The following is a 20496-nucleotide window of genomic DNA, read 5'->3' as shown; positions in this document are numbered from 1 at the left end:
CAATTAGAAAATAGATTCCCTAATCGGCCAAAATGATGTGGGCATGGCTAAATGTTCTATATATCTAGTAATATTCCACGGAATATCACAAACGAGGTGTGGAGATAATGTTTTTTATCCCCAATCGGCCGAATAATTATTTCGAATTAAATAAAACTCGGCGCAGAAATAAAATTACGATATGTTCTTTAATGCGTGACATCCAAATTGCAAGTGTGGCTTGCCTGCCCTTTACATTGCCGCTCCGATCGCTGAGCGCAGCTTCGCTCGGCTGACGTCGGTAGGCAGACGCAAAGCGGAGATAGCGAAGAGCGAGCTGGCAGAGAGCGTTTAGCAGGGCAAGCACGCGCAAAGCTTTAACAAACAAATGAGTGACATAGACATAAGTAACAAACAAAATAAGCGGCTGAGGGCCAAGAATTAGGTGCTATTTGCCAAGCAGCTAATCGGCTGGGTTCTGCTCCGAACATTCACCCCCCCTATGGAAGGCAAAGGCTTTCAACAGATCCATCCTGAAGGGGCAGAACCGATATTTTTCCAACGGCCCTCTTGAAAAGGCCTCTTTGAGTGCGGATGACGGCTACTCTGATGGTTCCATCTTTTCCTGGGATGACGCTCTCAATGCGGCCAAGCGGCCACCTTAATGGTGGCAGCGTTTCCTCCTTGATCATGACGAGCGCTCCTAGCTTGATGTTTGAAAACGATGACCGCCACTTGCTCAGCTCCTGAAGAATCGAAAGATACGCCGTGCTCCATTTTCTCCAAAACGCCTGCCTCATTTGACACAGCCGCTGCCATCGACTAAGTAGGTTGACCCGGAGCATGATGCAATTATACAAGGTGGTCTCGTCGGGAGCCGAAGTTCCTTCGTGTTGTCCCTTATCGTCAGTGCATGCTTGCTTGTTGATGATGAAGGTTGTTCACGGACGAATTTTTTTTATATATTCTTAACCCTTATGTCCCGACAACAACAAAATTATAAAAAGCATATAAAAAAAATACCACAGAATGAGAAGTAATCTTTAAGGGTTTATCAACATCAACATATACCGTCTCACTCACACTCACTATACTATGTGCCCTTCACTCGCACTTATTGCTAGCATACGGAGATGCGTCACATCTGGCTCGTCGAATGCAGCTTTCGGGGCTCCATTGAGAAAGTGGTTTGGCGTGAGCACATCTAGATCATCGGGACTTTCTGTAATTGCATAAAGCGGACGGGAATTAAATAAGCTGAGATTTCACAAGCCAAGGTCTGAATTCCATCAAGAGTAAAAATGTAGGTCCCGACGATGCGATGAAAATGATATTGTACGAGCTAAGTTTCTCCAACAGTTTTCCAGTGGAATCCGTCTACACAATTAAGACCTTCCTTAATCCGCTCGATGTAGTTCCTTGCTCGTTCGTTTTATTTCGTATGTCTCTTAAATCTAGTGATCATAATTCAGATCGTTTTGGCTCGATACTATTGATACTATCGATTGCGCTTCTTTATATGTACATGATGTAACGCGCCAACTTCAAATTAATTCACAATTTTAGTAATATTTACATATTAATTCAAATATTCAAATTGTTAACCTTTATAAAGTAATTTAATCCTATATTCTATTAAGGGGCGTCAACAGATATTTAGCTGCTTTAACAGCCGCCTCCCACAAACCACCAAAATGAGGTGAGCGAGGGGGGATGAATTTCCAATCGATTCCACTAGAAACGCAGAGATGTGACACAGCCGACGTATGAGGATCGCTGAGGAACATTTGCCGAAGCTCCAAAAGCTCATTTTTTGCTCCTACTAAATTTGTAGCGTTGTCTGACCAGATGATTCGAGGTTTGGGACGTAGACTTATAAAACGCCTTAATGCTGCCAGAAAGGATTCTGTAGATAGATCCCGAACGACTTCCAAATGAGTTGCTTTGGTGCTAAAGCATACGAAGACAGCGATGTAACATTTGATAGGAGGCCTGCTTCTGACTTCCGACTTGTGATAAAAGGGCCCGCAAAAACCAACGCCCGTTGTGTGAAATGCCGGATTAGTCCTTACGCGATCCGCAGGCAAGTTTCCCATGATATGTTCATTCAGCACTGGCTTCAAACGAAAGAATCTAACACATTTGCGAATGATTCCCGCAACATATTTGCGTCCACCAATAGGCCAGAATTTTTGCCGAAGCAGTCCGAGCAATCCTTGAGCTCCTGCGTGGAGAAACCTTTCGTGAAAGAAGATAATAATAGAGACAGTGACAGGATGTCCCTTAGGAAGCAGGATCGGGAGCTTCGCGTCGTAGTCCAATTCGGCATTTTGGAGGCGGCCTCCAACCCGCAGCAATCCAAAGCTATCCAGAAATGTATTAAGTGAGGCCATCGTGCTTTTTGGCGGTAGGGCCTGTTTGCTGGCGAGGGCCCTTATCTCTTCCGAAAATTGTTGCTGCTGTATTGCCCTTATGAGCAAATGCGTACCATTTTTGATGTAGATTACGGTAAGTTGACCCTTCGACCGCGCTATGCCTTTGTCCTTGAGAATGTAGAATCGATATATGTAAGCAAAGACGCGCTGCATGGATCCGAATGAATGATCCGATACATCCCTTTCGTTTGAAACAACCAATGCTGCATGACGACGTTCTGGTACATCGGTCGGCAATTGCAAGCCTGCAGGCCACTCTGAGCTCTCAAGACGCAAGAATGGTGGTCCAGAGATCCAAAGGCTGCTATCCATTAGTTCAGCGGGCGTGGATCCACGTGATATGATGTCGGCAGGATTACACTTTGTGGGCACGTGATGCCAAGTCATTCCAGCGGGGAGCTCCTGAATCCGCTGAACTCGATTAGAAACAAATATATTAAAATTCAATGGTGATTCTCGAATCCAGGCAAGGGCTATGGACGAATCCGACCAGCAATGTATTTGGCATGGAGCTGATAATCCCTTAACTATGGTGGACACTAGTTCGGCTAATACGAGGGCAGCGGATAGCTCAAGCTTGGGGATAGTCATACTTTTCAAGGGCGCGACTCTGGATTTAGAGCATAAGAGATGACTTTGCACAATCCCAAGAACTTCCAAACGCATGTATACACAGGCGCCATATACTGCTTGGCTCACATCACAAAACGCGTGCATTTCTAATCTGGCTTGCTGCCGAAGCACGTAACGTGGAAACTTAAAGTTTTCAACCATCGACAACTGCGAAGTCAGCTCAATCCAAGTCGTATGTAGATCCTGGGGCAGGCTTTCGTCCCAATTCAACTTTAGTCTTTCGTTCCATAGCGACTGCATAAATATTTTAGCCTTTGTGATGATGGGAGAGATGAGCCCTAGAGGATCGTAGAACCTAGCTAGTGTAGACAGGACCGAACGCTTCGATATTGGGCCTGCAGCGGTTCCGACGTGAGCGAAGCTAAACAGAAGATTGTCCGTGGTGGGATCCCAAACTAGACCAAGCGCCTTGGTTACTTCAGTCCCGTCATGAAAGGTAAGGAACTTTTCGCGATCCGCCTCCGATACGCCTTCCAAAGCAGCGAGTTCATTGGAACACCATTAACGTATGGGAAAACATCCTTTCGAAAGTAGCTCCTTTACCTGCTGACGAATCTTGAAGACAGAATCAATGCTGTCCCCTCCAGATATGAGATCATCGACATAGAAATCTCTTCGAACAACATCAGCGCCAAGCGGAAAACGCAACTCTTCATCATTTGCCAATTGATGCATAGCACGAATTGCTAAGAAAGCGGCAGGTTTGGTTCCGTAAGTAACAGTCTCCAACTTGAACATCTGAATCTCCTCCTTCGGGTCATTGCGCCATAGGATGCACTGCACGTGCGTATCGGGATAGGAAACGCGTACACAGCGGTACATTTTGCAGATATCGCCACACAAGGCGACTTTAAACGAGGGGGAACGTTGTGAGTTGCTGCGGACACCGCAACTCTACGGTTATACCCGATACTAAGTCAGTATGGCTCTCCTACGGCAGACGCCGCTAATATTAAACGACACGACCAAGAGGGAGTGGGAGAGAGACAGAAAATCAGTCTGAGCGTGACGTCGGGCGCTGCGTAGCCACTGCAAATTGATTTGTTCCTTTTGGCTATAAAAATGATCTGATCTGATCCAGATTCAGCAATCTGATAGATATGGTCATTATCTATGATTCTGCGTTTTTAGTTTTCTCGAATGTGCAATATTGTGGATGCAACAGATTTTCGTTCTTTGTGTGAGCGGAAAGGGGTGGGGCGAAATTTTGAGATACACGTTTTATAGTAAGATCTAACAGGAGTGCGGATACCAAATTTGGTTACTCTAGCCTTAATAGTCTTTGAGATTTGTGAATATCCCCAGATTTTCGTTCTTTGTGGGGGCGGAAGTGGGCGGGGCGAAGTTTTGAAATATTTTTGTAGCAGTGACATATCACAGAAGTCTGGATCCAAAACATCGTTGCTCTAGCTCTTATAGTCTTTGAACACTAGGCGCTGAAGAGGACGGACAGACAGACAGACGGACGGACGGACAGACAGACATGGCTCAATCGACTCGGCTATTGATGCTGATCAAGCATATATATACTTTATGGGGTCGGAAACGATTCCTTCTGGACGTTACACACATCCACTTTTACCACAAATCTAATATACCCCAATACTCATTTTGAGTTTCGGGTATAAAAAGCGGAAACGAAGCAGAGTTATCAGAATTTTAGGTTGGATGGTGGGTCCAGCCATTAGCGCATCATTCAGTGATACTCCAGACGCTGTTTTGGCAGATCCATCGAACACTACGCGTAATTTGGTGGTTGTACTATCCTGCTTGTGGACTGCTTGTATCCTTAAGCTGTGCATTTTTTGCTAGCTTCCTCTCCAAATTGAGAAATCTACGTAGCGCCTGCTGATACGATTCTCCTAATTCCTCTAGACTGAATTTGGTTGGCAAACGCACGGAGTAAGCTCCGGAATCTAGGCGAATGCAGTTTGTGGCGAAATGCTGTTCGCAATGAACATCTTCCTCCGAAATTGATGAGGGCGAATAATCTCCATCGACTTCCCAAAACCGCCTTACAATATCGCACAAATTAGTCTCGCAAGCGGAGATGACAGGGGGATCTTCAACGGCTGCTAGCGCCGCACGGGCTTTCTCAGAGTTTTTAATACTTCCTGACACTATCCAGCCAAGTTTCGTCTTCTGCAATGTTGGCAATTGGTCTGACAGTCGAATCTGTCCAACGCACATTAATTCGAAGAACAAACCAGCACCTATCAACAGATCGACACGCTGGGGCTTGGCGAAATTAGGATCAGCCAGTTTTAGATTATTTGGCATAGGCCAATCCTTTGCGTCTAGGCCGAAGTTAGGCTGCATTCCTGTGATTGAGGCAGTGATAATTGCAGAGAGGAAACCGTGATAGCTTTCGTCTTGAGATTGCAGGACGATGTCTACAGCCTAGCTGGATGGTAGAATTGACTCTCCAATACCGGCGATTTGAACGTGAGACGGGTGAGGATCTAACTGCAGCTGATTGGCGAGTCTCGATGTTATAAAGTTAACCTGAGAAGCGGAATCTAAAATGGCACGACATGGAATAAGCGATCCAAAACGGCCCCTGACATATACGATTGCGGTAGCTAGCAGCACGTTTTGGCTTGGCAGAGATTTCTGACTCGAGGGGGGCGGGCTAGTATATTTGCTTGCTACTAGGTCACTTGCAGGATCATGCTGGGTCGATTCCGTGCTAGGCGACGGCAACTCAGCGTCAGCGCCCGACTGCATGTGGAGCAGTGTGTGCTTGGCTTGGCAATTTCTACATGCCCCTGACTTGCAGCGTTGCAATGAATGGCCTTTGTTGAGGCAGTTTAGACATAAATGCCGCTTCTTCACCTCCTTGTATCGAGAAAAAACAGGGAGATCTAGAAATGCCTGGCATCGGAGGATTTGCAATACTTGCATGTTGAGCTTTTATGATCGTTAATGGAGGTGATTAGGGGGCTAGGTTTACTTTCTCCCACCTGCTGGCTAGGAATTGTTACCATAGCCGATCCCAAATTTTCCAGCATCCGACATCTTGCTTCCAAGAATGAGGCCATGCTTGACCACCGAGGCAATCCTGACGTCGGCAAGCTCTCTTCCCATTTCTCCTTGGTCTTGTGGTCCAATTTCGTGCCTATGATGAAGATCAGCAACCCATCGGAAATCTTTGCGGGGTCGCCAAGGTCTGAAGTGCACGAAAGTGCGAATTGATTTTGTCGCTGAGCGCGCGCAAGCCGATAGCCGATCCCTTCTCCACCCCTTGCAGCCCGAAAATAGCCTTGACGTGTGCCTGAAAATGTAACAGTTTATTATTGAATCGCAACATTAGTAAATTTAACGCCTTGTCGTAATTCTCCTCAGAAAGTTCCAAGGAACAAATCGTATCCAGCGCAGCACCATCTAGACATCCACGAAGATATTGGAATTTTTCGATGATTGGTATACGATGGTCTTTGTGCACCATTGTCGAGAACATCGAGTGGAATTCTGGCCAATCCATGTAGTTCCCACCGAATCGCGGAAGCTGCAACTCGGGCATTCGAGAACGGCCTATACTATTATAGGCAAACAACGACGAATTCCCCTCGAGAGTATGCCGAGCCGTTGAATTGGCAACATTTACCGTGCGAGCAGCCATCAACTCCCGCGACAGCCTGGACCTAACCTTGACATAAACATTCGAAAAGTCCAGCCGGGCATCATGGGCTAACTGCAGGAAATCCAGCCTTTCAAGGCTCGTTTGAGCGGCATCGAAATCCGCATTCATTCGCTCGATTTGCTCTAAGCGAGCTTGAAGTTCTGCCTCATCTAACTCGGCAAGCTCTTCCTTGGTGAGAAAGCGATCCATGGCCTTTAGTTGTCGCGCGATGGACTCGGCCTTGTGCTTGTAGAAATCTACATCACTCGGCATTGCTGGGTTCGCGACATTGGTAGGCTCAGGTGCTGCCATGTTGAGGTTTTAAAAGAGTCACTCAGCACGACCGAAAAAGAAACCCTGTATACGTATAAACGTGGGAACCGAAAGCAAAGGGATTACAGCTAATGCCTTTAGCTTTGCGGCTGTGCGAGCTGTCCGATTCCGCTTTATACTCCGCTTGTGTGTATTAGTGAGTTCGCTGCACTGCACTGACCGAATTGTCGCGACAGAGAAATTAATAGCCAGCAATGCGTGTATGTAGGTGTATGTATGTAAGTATGTTTTAGCACCGAATTGTGCTTAACCGCCGAAAATTAGCTAAGGATAACGAATGTCGATCGCGAATGATTATTAATTGACACTGCAGCTCAGAGATCACGTCGGGGTCACCAAATTTTATCTGGAGATAATGTTTTTTATCCCCAATCGGCCGCCTAATTATTTCGAATTAAATAAAACTCACCGAGGACCGAAAACCAACGGCATCGACGCAGCAACGGCGTGAATACACCGAGAAAGCAGAAACCCAACGACAACGACGCAGCAGCAGCCAAAGAGGGAGAGGGATACACCAAGAATCGAAATCCAACGGCACCGACACAGCAACGGCGAGGAATACACCAAGAACCGAAACCTAACGGCACCGACGCCAAAACGGGGAGGAATACACCAAGAAACAAAACCCGCAAGCAACGACGCAGCAGCGGCCAAAGAAAGACGAGGAATACGCCGAGAACCAAACCCAACAACAACGACGCAGCAGCGGCCAAAGAGAGACGAGGAATACGCCGAGATCCAAACCATGATGCAATTATACAAGGTGGTCTCGTCGGCAAAAGTTAGTCCCGTAACGTATGCTAGCAATAAGTGCGAGTGAAGGGCACATAGTATAGTGAGTATGAGTGAGACGGTATATGTTGATGTTGATTAACCCTTAACAGGCCCGTGGGTTTTAAAATTTTAAAATAAAATGATTTTACTGATATATTAATATTTAAATTTTATGCAGCCATTAATAATTTTTCTTCAACATTTTTAGTTATATTAAAATGTTCTTTTACATAATATATAAAGATTACTTCTAATTCTGTGGTATTTTTTTTATATGCTTTTTATAATTTTGTTGTTGTCGGGACATAAGGGTTAAGAATATATCAAAAAATTCGTCCGTGAACAACCTTCATCATCAACAAGCAAGCATGCACTGACGATAAGGGACAACACGAACGAACTTCGCCTCCCGACGAGACCACCTTGTATAATTTCATCATGAAACAAACCCAACAAAAACGACGCAGCAGCGGCCAAAGAGAGACGAGGAAAACACCGGGATCCAGCGAGCCGCCGGCATCGACGCGGCAGCGGCAGAAGAGAAACGCCGAGAACAGCAAGCCGCCGGCATCGACGCAGCAACGGCAGAGGAGAAGCGCTGAAAATATAAGATAACAGCATCAACGCAGCAACGGCAGAAGAGGACCGCTGAGAACAGCAATCAAATCCAGCAACGACGCGCCAGTAGCGGAAAAGAGAGGCGAAAGTCACCGGCGCAGCTATAGACGCCGAACGACGGCGCCGGCCCTCTGCCACCGCGGAAGATGACGACGCCAGCCGCCCACGCTGACGCTGGATCGGAGAGCCAGCAGAACGCCGGCTCTGAGCTGGGAAAACGGGGAGGAAAAAGATTCGATTGGGAGCAGTCGTAGGAGTCGGACGTGTTCGCGGAAAAATTCGAGTGGCTTGGAAAAAGTAAAAACACGTGGCGGCCCGGATCCACGCCAACGCTATCAGTGACACGGGGAAGATCCGGCATCGACGCTGCGCTTACGGGGAGAAGACCCTGAGGGAAGAGGAGGCTTTCGACGAGTACAAGCGTGGGAGTTCAGGGGTAAGCTAGTCTCTAGACGTGTATACGGGCTGCTGAGCGGTGCGATAGGTAGGGAACCAAGAAAGAATAAAGTGAAATGTAACGAATATAACAGAAACATAGCACGACCTCCAACAATCTATACACTAGGGAACCTGGAGGCCCGGGGCTTCATCTTCTCATCTTTTCTTCCGCCTCTTGCCCGAGTCCGTGTGATTCCATCCAGTAGTTCGTAGCCCGACAGGGTCCTGAGGCCGCTGTCCGGCGATTGCCTAGGCGTTCTCGGTGATACCTGTCGTTGTTCCCTCCGCATGATTCCCTCCAGTAGTTTGTGACCCCGCAGGGTCCCGAGGCCGCTATCCGACGATCGTCTAAGCGCCCCCGGTGACTCCTGTTGGTGTCTCGCCTGATCCCCGTAGTTCCCTGGGTCCCGAAGGGGCTATCCGGCGATTGCCTAAGCGCTCTCGGCGATACGCGTCGGTATTCTCGTACTCGTAGTAATTCTTAGTTCGGCGGTGTCCCGTAAGTGCTATCCGGCGATTGCCTAGGCACTCTCGGCGATGCTTGCCGGTACCCCCGACCCTCGTAGTAATTCTTAGTTCGACAGCGTCCCGAAAGTGCTATCCGGCGATTGCCTAGGCACCCTCGGCGATGCTTGTCGATATCCCTGACCCCCCCCCCCCCCCCCCCCCCCCCCCCCCCCCCCCCCCCCCCCGTAGTAATTCTTAGTTCGACAGCGTCCCGTAAGTGCAATCCGGCGATTGTCTAGGCATTCTCGGCGATGCCTGTCGATATCCCCGACCCCCGTAGTAATTCTTAGTTCGGCGGTGTCCCGTAAGTGCTATCCGGCGATTGCCTAGGCACTCTCGGCGATGCCTGTCGATATCCCTGACCCCCGTAGTAATTCTTAGTTCGACAGTGTCCCGTAAGTGCTATCCGGCGAATGCCTAGGCACTCTCGGTGATGCTCGTCGATATCCCTGACCCTCGTAGTAATTCTTAGGCCGACAGGGTCCCGTAAGAACCGTCCGGCGATAGCCTAGGTACTCTCGGCGATACTTGTCGGTATTTCCGCATAGCAAAGTTCCCCTTTCCGCGTCGTAGTAATTCTTAGGCCGACAGGGTCCCGTAAGTACCGTCCGGCGATAGCCTAGGTACTCTCGGCGATACTTGTCGGTATTTCCGCATAGCAAAGTTCCCCTTTCCGCGTCGTAGTAATTCTTAGGCCGACAGGGTCCCGTAAGTACCGTCCGGCGATAGCCTAGGGACTCTCGGCGATACTTGTCGGTATTTCCGCATAGCAAACTTCCCCTTTCCGCGTCGTAGTAATTCTTAGGCCGACAGAGTCCCGTAAGTACCGTCCGGCGATAGCCTAGGTACTCTCGGCGATACTTGTCGGTATTTCCGCATAGCATAGTCCCCCTTTCCGCTTCGTAGTAACTCTCAGGCCGGCGGGGTCCCGTAAGTACTGTCCGGCGATAGCCTAGGTACTCTCGGCGACACCTGTCGGTATTATCGCATAGTAAAGACCTCCGTATTGATTCTGAGTTCGGTGGGGCCCTGAAGGCGCTATTCGGCGATAACCGGAGTGTTCTCGGTGAAACCAACTGCCCCGTCCCACGCTACGATCGCCCCCGTCCGCGGGACTGCGGCCCCGTCCCCCATCGTCGTTATAAATATTGCTGTAATTTCGACCCTGGAGTAGACTGAGATATGTACCCCAGCCCAGGATCGTTTCCTTACAGATGGCGCCCGAGCAGGGACTCCGGGATTCCGTTATGTTTTGGGGCGCTAAGTGGAACAGTCGATCAGAAGAAAGAGTAGCAGGGGGAATCGGGACTGTACCATGCGCAAGCACGGCCAGTCGGAATCATTAGGACAAGAATAGCTGTATATCTCTGAAAAAAAAAAACCGCACGTGAGGTCGCCCATTATTCACGTACAGCCGAGGCTGGCTTCCCTAACCTCCCTAGCAATAGCGTCAGCACGTGGCCGCTGCGCCCACATGAGGAGGAGAGCGCTGCGGCGAGGCGGCAGAGAAAGAGAACCGAGCCGAACCTGGGCAGAAATCGCTAGAGAGAGAGCGACACGTACGCTGCGAGCAGCGAGTCGTGAGCGGTAGAGGCCGGAATCCTCCCGAAGACCAACCAGCCCGGCTATATATTTCGTACTCAGACCCAGAAGAGGATAGTCAACGCCCGGCCCTCAGCGACGATAGTCAACGCCCGGCCCTCAGCGAGAATAGTCAACGCCCGGTCTTCAGAGCAGTCATTCAATGCACGGTCTTCAGCGTGATCATTCAAAGCCCAGCCTACAAAACTATAGCCGAAAGTAAACGCCCGGCCTTCAAAGTGATCAGTGAGCGTTCAGCCATCAACACGGGACGAGATCCAACGCTTAAATCAACGAACCCAGCACGACCAGGACCACAAGGACAATCCCCAGGACAACGACAGCAAGGACTATCGACCGGCCTAGCCAGGATCAACAGTCAGGACAATACCAAGGACAACGATAGCAAGGACTATCGACCAGGACCCCAAGCAGCAAGGACGCCAAGGACGCCTCCACTGGACAACCGTGTTAACCGTGCATACGCCGTGCTTCCGTGACTAGCCCCAAGGACTCCGGTACTCAGTGCGTGACCTAAGAAAAGATTCTACCGGAGGGTCAATACGTGATACTACCGTCGGAAACGCGAAAGACCTCGAAGTGCCAGTTCGACCACCGTGCTTCGTCATGGGGGTACAGTGGATTTCGTATCGGCGCAAGGACGAATTGCAGGCCATCGCCGCCGAATTCGGCCTCGGTGAAACCGGGACAGTGGACGAACTGCGCAGCCGGATCTCGGCCTTTATTTCGCGCGGTGAGCATCCGACTGCCATCGAAAAACGGATCAAAGAGCTCGGGATGGTCTTCGACAGCGCGCCCAGCCCGAGAAGCCCGAGGAACACGTCCCCGTCGCCGGGACCGAGTCAGCGAGAGCGGAAGGAAGGGATCTGTGCGGAGCAGCCTCTATCTATCATAATTCCCGAGTTCCCACGTGCAGCTCACGGCGACTCTGGCAGGCTTGAAACCACGACTGACCGGCGACATGGTGACAATCACCACCAGCACTGCTTCCCCGAGGAAGCCGGAACTTCGCGACCCGGAAGGGAAGAAATTTCCTTCGCCGCCCTGGCCGATAAACTGCGCAATTGGGGTCTGAAGTTCGACGGACACTCGGATGCGCTGGCTTTCATCGAACGGTTGGAAGAAAGGGCCGACTCGTATGGCGGAAGCCCAGCACAACTGCCGCGAGCCATCTCCGGGCTACTAACTGGCAAGGCAGAAGGATGGTTTAGGACGTTCCAGATGCAAGGCAAGCCATGGACCGAGTTCCGGAAGGAGTTCTTGGAGTTCTTCCTACCCCCGCGTTACTTTCAGCGCTTGGAAGATACGATCCGCTCCCGTCGCCAACGACCCCGAGAAGCCTTTCAGGACTACTTGATCGACCTCCGACTCATGATGCAACGAGCTCAGTATACTCCAGACAGGGAGCTGGACAGGATCTACGAGAACCTTCGGCCGGAATACCAACTGTTCACCCGTAGACATGAGTTCGAGACGTTGCGAGAACTGACCCAATTGATCGTAGCGTACGAGACAACGCGGGATCGCGAACAAACCCACCCAGCTAACGACCGCCCAAATACGAAAGCCAGAACGCCATCATACCAAGGACCCGGTTTATCCACCCCACAGCATGCTCCTCCAGACGACACCGGGCCCTCCCGGATCGTCGAGACGGCAAGCCGCGTAGTGACCCAGGATGGAGACCGGCCGGTGAACTCACGCCGGGCCTGCCGTAATTGCGGGGAGGAAGGTCATTTCAGCAGTTCATGCAGGAATCGGCGAGTGCTATTCTGTTGGGAGTGTGGCCGCCGCGGCATCCGAGTCTCCGCTCGTCAGGGATCCGATCGGAGACATACCTCCAGGGCCCCCAGGAGTAACTCATCCCTTAAGTTTGGAAGGATGCAGGATCGCCGCGCTAGTAACCATCGAAGGAGTACCGCTCACAGCTACCCTCGACACGGGAGCAACGCGGTCGTTCGTCAGTCAACGCATCGCTCATGAAGTAAGTACCGGAGGGAACGCACGGAATATAAGGACTACCGTCCGCCTGGCGGACGGTACAGCAAAGGAGGTGACGCAAGCAGTTTCGGTCAAGGTACGTCTGGATCAACAGGAAACGCGGGTGATTCTATTAGTCCTACCCATGGTAGTGGACGACATCATACTGGGGCTCGATTTCCTTTGCGGCGTCCAGGCCATAATACAATGCGGACGAGCGTACTTGCAGTTGACCCAGCGGGCGATCCGGGAAACCAACCCGATCCCCACATCATCCTCGACTCGGCCCCGCATAGTTACTTTTAGTGACGAAAGTCCCGCGACTGCATCCGCTGCCCCTACCTGCCCCTACTCGACCAATCCAACAGCGACCCACCGGACGAAGCCGACGCACCAGAATCTCAACCACGCCAGACCCATCAACGTAACCATGACAACGCACCGGAGTCTCGAACACGCCAGACCCATCAACGTACCAGTGACAACGCACCAGAATCCCGACCACGCCAGACCCAGCAATGTACCAGTGACAACGCACCAGAATCCCAACCACGCCAGACCCATCAACGTAACCATGACAACGCACCAGAATCTCGACCACGCCAGACCCAGCATCGTAACCATGACAACGCCCCAGGATATCGAACACGCCAGACCCAGCAACGCCACCCGAACCCAACCCACGATTCGATACGACCGCGCCAGAACCATCAACGAAGATTCGACGGAGCCGACTGCGACACCGCTGGACACACCCAGGGCCAGTCCGTCCACTTCGAAGAACACCCAAAGCAACGAAGATTCGACGGAGACGACTGCGACACCGCTGGACACACCCAGGGCCAGTCCGTCCACCTCGAAGAACACCCAAAGCAACGAAGATTCGACGGAGACGACTGCGACACCGCTGGACACACCCAGGGCCAGTCCGTCCGCCTCGAAGAACACCCAAAGCAACGAAGATTCGACGGAGACGACTGCGACACCGCTGGACACACCCAGGGCCAGTCCGTTTGCCTCGAAAACCACCCAGAGTATCCCTACCAAGACAACGGAGCTAAGCCACGACCACGCCAGACTCAGCAGCAATACAAGGACAACGAATCGAAGCCTCGACCACGCCAGACCCAGCAGCAATACAAGGACAACGCATCTAAGCCCCGACCGAGACGGACCCGGCGGCGCTAAAAATATAATACGATCGACGCGAGCCAAATCAGAAATGCCCAGCAGTGCGGCTCAATCAGAGCGAACGACCCCACGGGAAACCAGCATCGCGCTACACCACGACCCGCTACGCCTGGAAGACCTCGGCCCCGAAGGACATAGGCGAGTCAAGCCGATGCCGCGGCCGGTCGACAACGCAACCCTTTTCGAAGATCAGACTCGACTAACCCAGTTACCGTGAACCTCGACTACAGGTTCATCAAGGCAAACGAAGGAAAACTGCGAGTTTAGCCGACTTAAAGGCGTTCCACGGAGTGGACCACCCCGAGGGGAACCCAACGACGTTGGAGAGACCTGAATGACCTGCCGACTTCGCAAGGGCCACTTGCGGTAGCGCGCTACCGTCACGTCCTCCGCGACCCACGAAACCGTAAGCTACGTATACATCCCCTTATGGGATTAGATAAGTACTACACCCAATGTAAACATCTTCTTACTCGCACCGCTCAAGCAGGATAGGGGGAGGGTATTAATACTCCTAGTTAAGACAGGCAGGTTATAACCGACAGGCATTTTCTCCCTAGAATCGACTGAAGACATGAAGCGTCTAAGAGACGGAAGGCAAGCTCGGCCCCTAGGTGATACGACGGGACACCCTAGCGGAGACCAGCTGCCTGAATTCCCGGCACCTGCCGACGAACCAACGACAAACCGGGCTCGCGGCTGGATCGTCGACCCCAATGGGCCATCCGCCTCCCGCCAAGCCCAGCTGAGGCGGGTCGGAGAGGCGATACTTCGACAACCGGACAGGATGCCATGGGGCCAGCGCGCGGCAGCCATCCAAGGGTGGATCGACCGACAAACCCAGGACCCGGGGACCGACGCCGAAGAGGAAGTAGGGCCCGATGGCCGCTTCGCAACCGCAGGTGTCCGCTCGGCGCCTAATCGCGACGTCGCCGCCATGAATCGCCGTTGGTTCGGGAGTTATGGGGCTGCCATCGACGACGACAACGCGACAACGGACACCGACGAGCACGAGACGATAATACGCGACGCTCAAAGCCTGGCGTCCACGCTGCAGGACGAAGGGAACAGACACCCACTGGCTCGCGGGAACGAATGGGACTCGCCCGTTTGGGCCGAGTGGAACCTGGCCGGTCAAGGTCGGGCAGCCACCCCTCCAGCAGTACACCACGAGGACAAATCTGGGGACGGTGCCGGACCACACTACTCCGACGTGTCCCACGCAAGCGATACAGGGGGGGAAGTAGGACCCCAACGCGACGACGGAGGGTCCGATTCCAGGTCCCTCATGAGGCTGGGCTTCGCGCCCCAGGCGCACCAGCAGTGGGCACCAGCCAACCCATCGGTGTCAGATGACGTCCCGCCTCCCTTCGTAGCCGCCCACGCCGGACTACCCCCACAACGTCCCGATGAGGGAGTCGTTGACTTCGACTCCGAAGAGAGCCTCCCGCTGGAGTATGGCGAGATGGCCGACCTGCTGCAGATACTCCGACTCCACCCTACGGTAGCCGCGGTGCAGGACGACCCGGAATGGGCAGAGGCTCCCCCCGAATGGCGGACCAACGCGCCAGGTCGACAGTTGCCCCGGGACCTCATATCCAACATCACCGTATTCTTCCGCGATCGCGCCTACCGACTGGGAGTCCGGCGACTGGAGGTCCATGACGGCACTTGCTTTCGCATAAAGATTACCCGCAGCCGGGCCGTCACCGTCACTCTTCGGCACCCCCGAAGTATGGAGGGGGTGTGAGGGAGCGTACGCTCCACCCACATTTTTTCCGGTACATGACATTAATTTTATACATTATACGGCCCGAGGGGTCTCTAAGCCCCACGTAGCTTATTATCTTCTTTAAAGGGGGGAAAGTCGCGATCACGGTGGACGCCACTGGCTTTTCAGAACCAAAACCCAACAACAACGACGCAGCAGCAGCCAAAACGAGAGAGGAATACACCGAGGACCGAAAACCAACGGCATCGACGCAGCAACGGCGTGAATACACCGAGAGAGCAAAAACCCAACAACAACGACGCAGCAGCAGCCAAAACGAGAGAGGAATACACCGAGGACCGAAAACCAACGGCATCGACGCAGCAACGGCGTGAATACACCGAGAAAGCAGAAACCCAACGACAACGACGCAGCAGCGGCCAAAGAGAGACGAGGAATACGCCGAGAACCAAACCCAACAACAACGACGCAGCAGCGGCCAAAAAGAGACGAGGAATACTCCGAGAACCAAACCCAACAAAAACGACGCAGCAGCGGCCAAAGAGAGACGAGGAAAACACCGGGATCCAGCGAGCCGCCGGCATCGACGCGGCAGCGGCAGAAGAGAAACGCCGAGAACAGCGAGCCGCCGGCATCGACGCAGCAACGGCAGAGGAGAAGCGCTGAAAAGATAAGTTAACAGCATCAACGCAGCAACGGCAGAAGAGGACCGCTGAGAACAGCAATCAAATCCAGCAACGACGCGCCAGTAGCGGAAAAGAGAGGCGAAAGTCACCGGCGCAGCTATAGACGCCGAACGACGGCGCCGGCCCTCTGCCACCGCGGAAGATGACGACGCCAGCCGCCCACGCTGACGCTGGATCGGAGAGCCAGCAGAACGCCGGCTCTGAGCTGGGAAAACGGGGAGGAAAAAGATTCGATTGGGAGCAGTCGTAGGAGTCGGACGTGTTCGCGGAAAAATTCGAGTGGCTTGGAAAAAGTAAAAACACGTGGCGGCCCGGATCCACGCCAACGCTATCAGTGACACGGGGAAGATCCGGCATCGACGCTGCGCTTACGGGGAGAAGACCCTGAGGGAAGAGGAGGCTTTCGACGAGTACAAGCGTGGGAGTTCAGGGGTAAGCTAGTCTCTAGACGTGTATACGGGCTGCTGAGCGGTGCGATAGGTAGGGAACCAATAGAGAATAAAGTGAAATGTAACGAATATAACAGAAACATAGCACGACCTCCAACAATCTATACACTAGGGAACCTGGAGGCCCGGGGCTTCATCTTCTCATCTTTTCTTCCGCCTCTTGCCCGAGTCCGTGTGATTCCATCCAGTAGTTGGTAGCCCGACAGGGTCCTGAGGCCGCTGTCCGGCGATTGCCTAGGCGTTCTCGGTGATACCTGTCGTTGTTCCCTCCGCATGATTCCCTCCAGTAGTTTGTGACCCCGCAGGGTCCCGAGGCCGCTATCCGACGATCGTCTAAGCGCCCCCCGGTGACTCCTGTTGGTGTCTCGCCTGATCCCCGTAGTTCCCTGGGTCCCGAAGGGGCTGTCCGGCGATTGCCTAAGCCCTCTCGGCGATACCTGCCCTGTATGATAAAGATTTTCGCAGTAATGTTTAGCCCGATAGTGTCCCGTGAGTGCTATCTGGCGATTGCCTAAGCGCTCTCGGCGATACGCGTCGGTATTCTCGTACTCGTAGTAATTCTTAGTTCGGCGGTGTCCCGTAAGTGCTATCCGGCGATTGCCTAGGCATTCTCGGTGATGCTCGTCGATATCCCTGACCCTCGTAGTAATTCTTAGGCCGACAGGGTCCCGTAAGTACCGTCCGGCGATAGCCTAGGTACTCTCGGCGATACTTGTCGGTATTTCCGCATAGCAAAGTTCCCCTTTCCGCGTCGTAGTAATTCTTAGGCCGACAGGGTCCCGTAAGTAACGTCCGGCGATAGCCTAGGTACTCTCGGCGATACTTGTCGGTATTTCCGCATAGCAAAGTTCCCCTTTCCGCGTCGTAGTAATTCTTAGGCCGACAGGGTCCCGTAAGTACCGTCCGGCGATAGCCTAGGTACTCTCGGGGATACTTGTCGGTATTCCCGCATAGCAAAGTTCCCCTTTCCGCGTCGTAGTAATTCTTAGGCCGACAGGGTCCCGTGAGTACCGTCCGGCGATAGCCTAGGTACTCTCGGCGATACTTGCCGGTATTTCCGCATAGCAAAGTCCCCTTTCCGCGTCGTAGTAATTCTTAGGCCGACAGGGTCCCGTAAGTACCGTCCGGCGATAGCCTAGGTACTCTCGGCGATACTTGTCGGTATTCCCGCATAGCATAGTCCCCCTTTCCGCTTCGTAGTAACTCTCAGTCCGGCGGAGTCCCGTAAGTACTGTCCGGCGATAGCCTAGGTACTCTCGGCGACACCTGTCGGTATTATCGCATAGTAAAGACCTCCGTATTGATTCTGAGTTCGGTGGGGCCCTGAAGGCGCTATTCGACGATAACCGGAGTGTTCTCGGTGAAACCAACTGCCCCGTCCCACGCTACGATCGCCCCCGTCCGCGGGACTGCGGCCCCGTCCCCCATCGTCGGTCCGAAATACGGAGTCCCGGCAAATTATAAATATTGCTGTAATTTCGACCCTGGAGTAGACTGAGATATGTACCCCAGCCCAGGATCGCTTCCTTACATGTTCTTTAATGCGTGACATCCAAATTGCAAGTGTGGCTTGCCTGCCCTTTACCAAAGACTATACAATACCAAGATGTTGCATGAGCAACCAAAAAGCTGTTCTATGGCGGGTCCTAACATTAGGACCCAAAAGGCACGAGGGAGCGCGCGGGGTTTCAATTCCCTTTTCGCCTGTACTTCGTCTCTACCGCGACCCCGCTGCCCATCGGTTTCGTCTGTTCGGCAATGCCTTCACCAGCAACGAAATAATTCTGGACTCTCGAGCCTCAGCACCGTCGAAGCGGTGGTCGCGGATCGCCGATGTCTTTGGAGCGGCACAGTGGGACCTTTGACCGTCTCAGCTTGCTAAATTAGTTAGTGAATATGAGTTCAATAAATATTTGCACACTGAAAAAATGTTAAACTTTGAGTGCTTATATCTCCTAAACTAAAACTATCTTGAAAATTCGATTGGATTTTTCCAATCGGAAATCTCCTGCGGGGTCGCCAAGGTCTGAAGTGCATGCAAGTGCGAATTGATTTTGTCGCTGCTCAAAATGAGTATTGGGGTATATTAGATTTGTGGTAAAAGTGGATGTGTGTAACGTCCAGAAGGAATCGTTTCCAACCCCATAAAGTATATATATTCTTGATCAGCATCAATAGCCCAGTCGATTGGGCCCTGTCCGTCTGTCCGTCCGTCCGTCTGTCCGTCCCCTTCAGCGCCTAGTGCTCAAAGACTATAAGAGCTAGAGCAACGATGTTTTGGATCCAGACTTCTGTGATATGTCACTGCTACAAAAATATTTCAAAACTTCGCCTCGCCCACTTCCGCCCCCACAAAGGACGAAAATCTGTGGCATTCACAATTTTAAAGATATGAGAAAACCAAAAACGTAGAATTGTAGAGAATGACCATATCTTTAAGACTGCGGAATCTGAATTGGATCGTATTATTATTATAGCCAGCATCAAGAAAACAATTTCATTTTTTCTCGCCCTGTCTCTCTCTAACACACACGTAGCATAGGCGGCTTTGCTTAGAGTAAAACATTAGCGCCTAGATCTCAGAGACTACAAAAGCTAGAGCAACCAAATTTGGTATCCACACTCCTAATATATCGGACAGAGACGAGTTTGTTTCAAAATTTCGCCACACCCCCTTCCGCCCCCGCAAAGGCCGAAAATCTGGGGATATTCAAAAATCTCAGAGACTATTAAGGCTAGAGTAACCAAATTTGGTATCCGCACTTCTGTTAGATCTCACTATAAAACGTATATCTCAGAATTTCGCCCCAACCCCTTCCGCCCCCACAAAGGACGAAAATCTGTTGCATCTACAATATTGCAGATTCGAGAAAACTAAAAACGCAGAATCATAGATAATGACCATATCTATCAGACTGCGGAATCTGGATCAGATCGGATCATTTTTATACCCAAAAGGAACAAATCAATTTGCACTGGCTACGCAGCGCCCGACGTCACGCTCAGACTGATTTTCAGTCTCTCTCGCACGCACTCTTTGTCGAGTCGTTTAATATTAGCGGCGTCTGCCGGAGGAGAGCCATACTGACTAAGTATCGGGTATAACTGTAGAGTTGCGGTGTCCGCAGCAACTCACAACGTTCCCCCTCGTTTTACAATAAATACAATAAAAGCAAGGATTAAAAACTATCCCATCTTGTAGAAAATTTATTCATCAATGGGATAAAACTATGTGGGCATTGCTGAGAGATTTAGTTAGTCAGCATTATTCAATGGAATATCAAAATTGAGCAATTTCCTTTTTCGTTTGTTTTGATTGACCTATGTATTTCGCTAGTTGTTTTTTGTTTGACTTATTTCGCTAAAACCTCTTTTTACGCAAAATGCAATAAAAGCAAGTATTAAAAATACACCAGTTAAGTTGATTCGTCAATCGTATAAAATTATGATGGCATGGCTAAATGTTCTATATAGATGGTAATATTCTACGGAATATTAAAAACGAGGAATATGT

The 20496-nt window shown here is 51.4% G+C and overlaps 1 protein-coding gene across 1 annotated transcript; it reads left to right on the top strand.

Annotated features, from left to right (window-relative positions):
• Nucleotides 1-8800: 8800 nt before the first annotated feature.
• LOC117191329 lies at nucleotides 8801-15995 on the top strand. Its single transcript, XM_033396232.1, has 2 exons — nucleotides 8801-8833; nucleotides 14676-15995. Exon 2 carries the CDS (start codon nucleotides 14690-14692, stop codon nucleotides 15863-15865), a length of 1176 nt encoding a protein of 391 aa, XP_033252123.1. The 5' UTR covers nucleotides 8801-8833; nucleotides 14676-14689; the 3' UTR covers nucleotides 15866-15995.
• Nucleotides 15996-20496: the final 4501 nt, after the last annotated feature.

Source organism: Drosophila miranda (genome assembly GCF_003369915.1).
Source record: "Drosophila miranda strain MSH22 chromosome Y unlocalized genomic scaffold, D.miranda_PacBio2.1 Contig_Y1_pilon, whole genome shotgun sequence".
Taxonomy (NCBI): domain Eukaryota; kingdom Metazoa; phylum Arthropoda; class Insecta; order Diptera; family Drosophilidae; genus Drosophila; species Drosophila miranda.
This window is presented reverse-complemented; position numbering and strand designations above follow the sequence as displayed.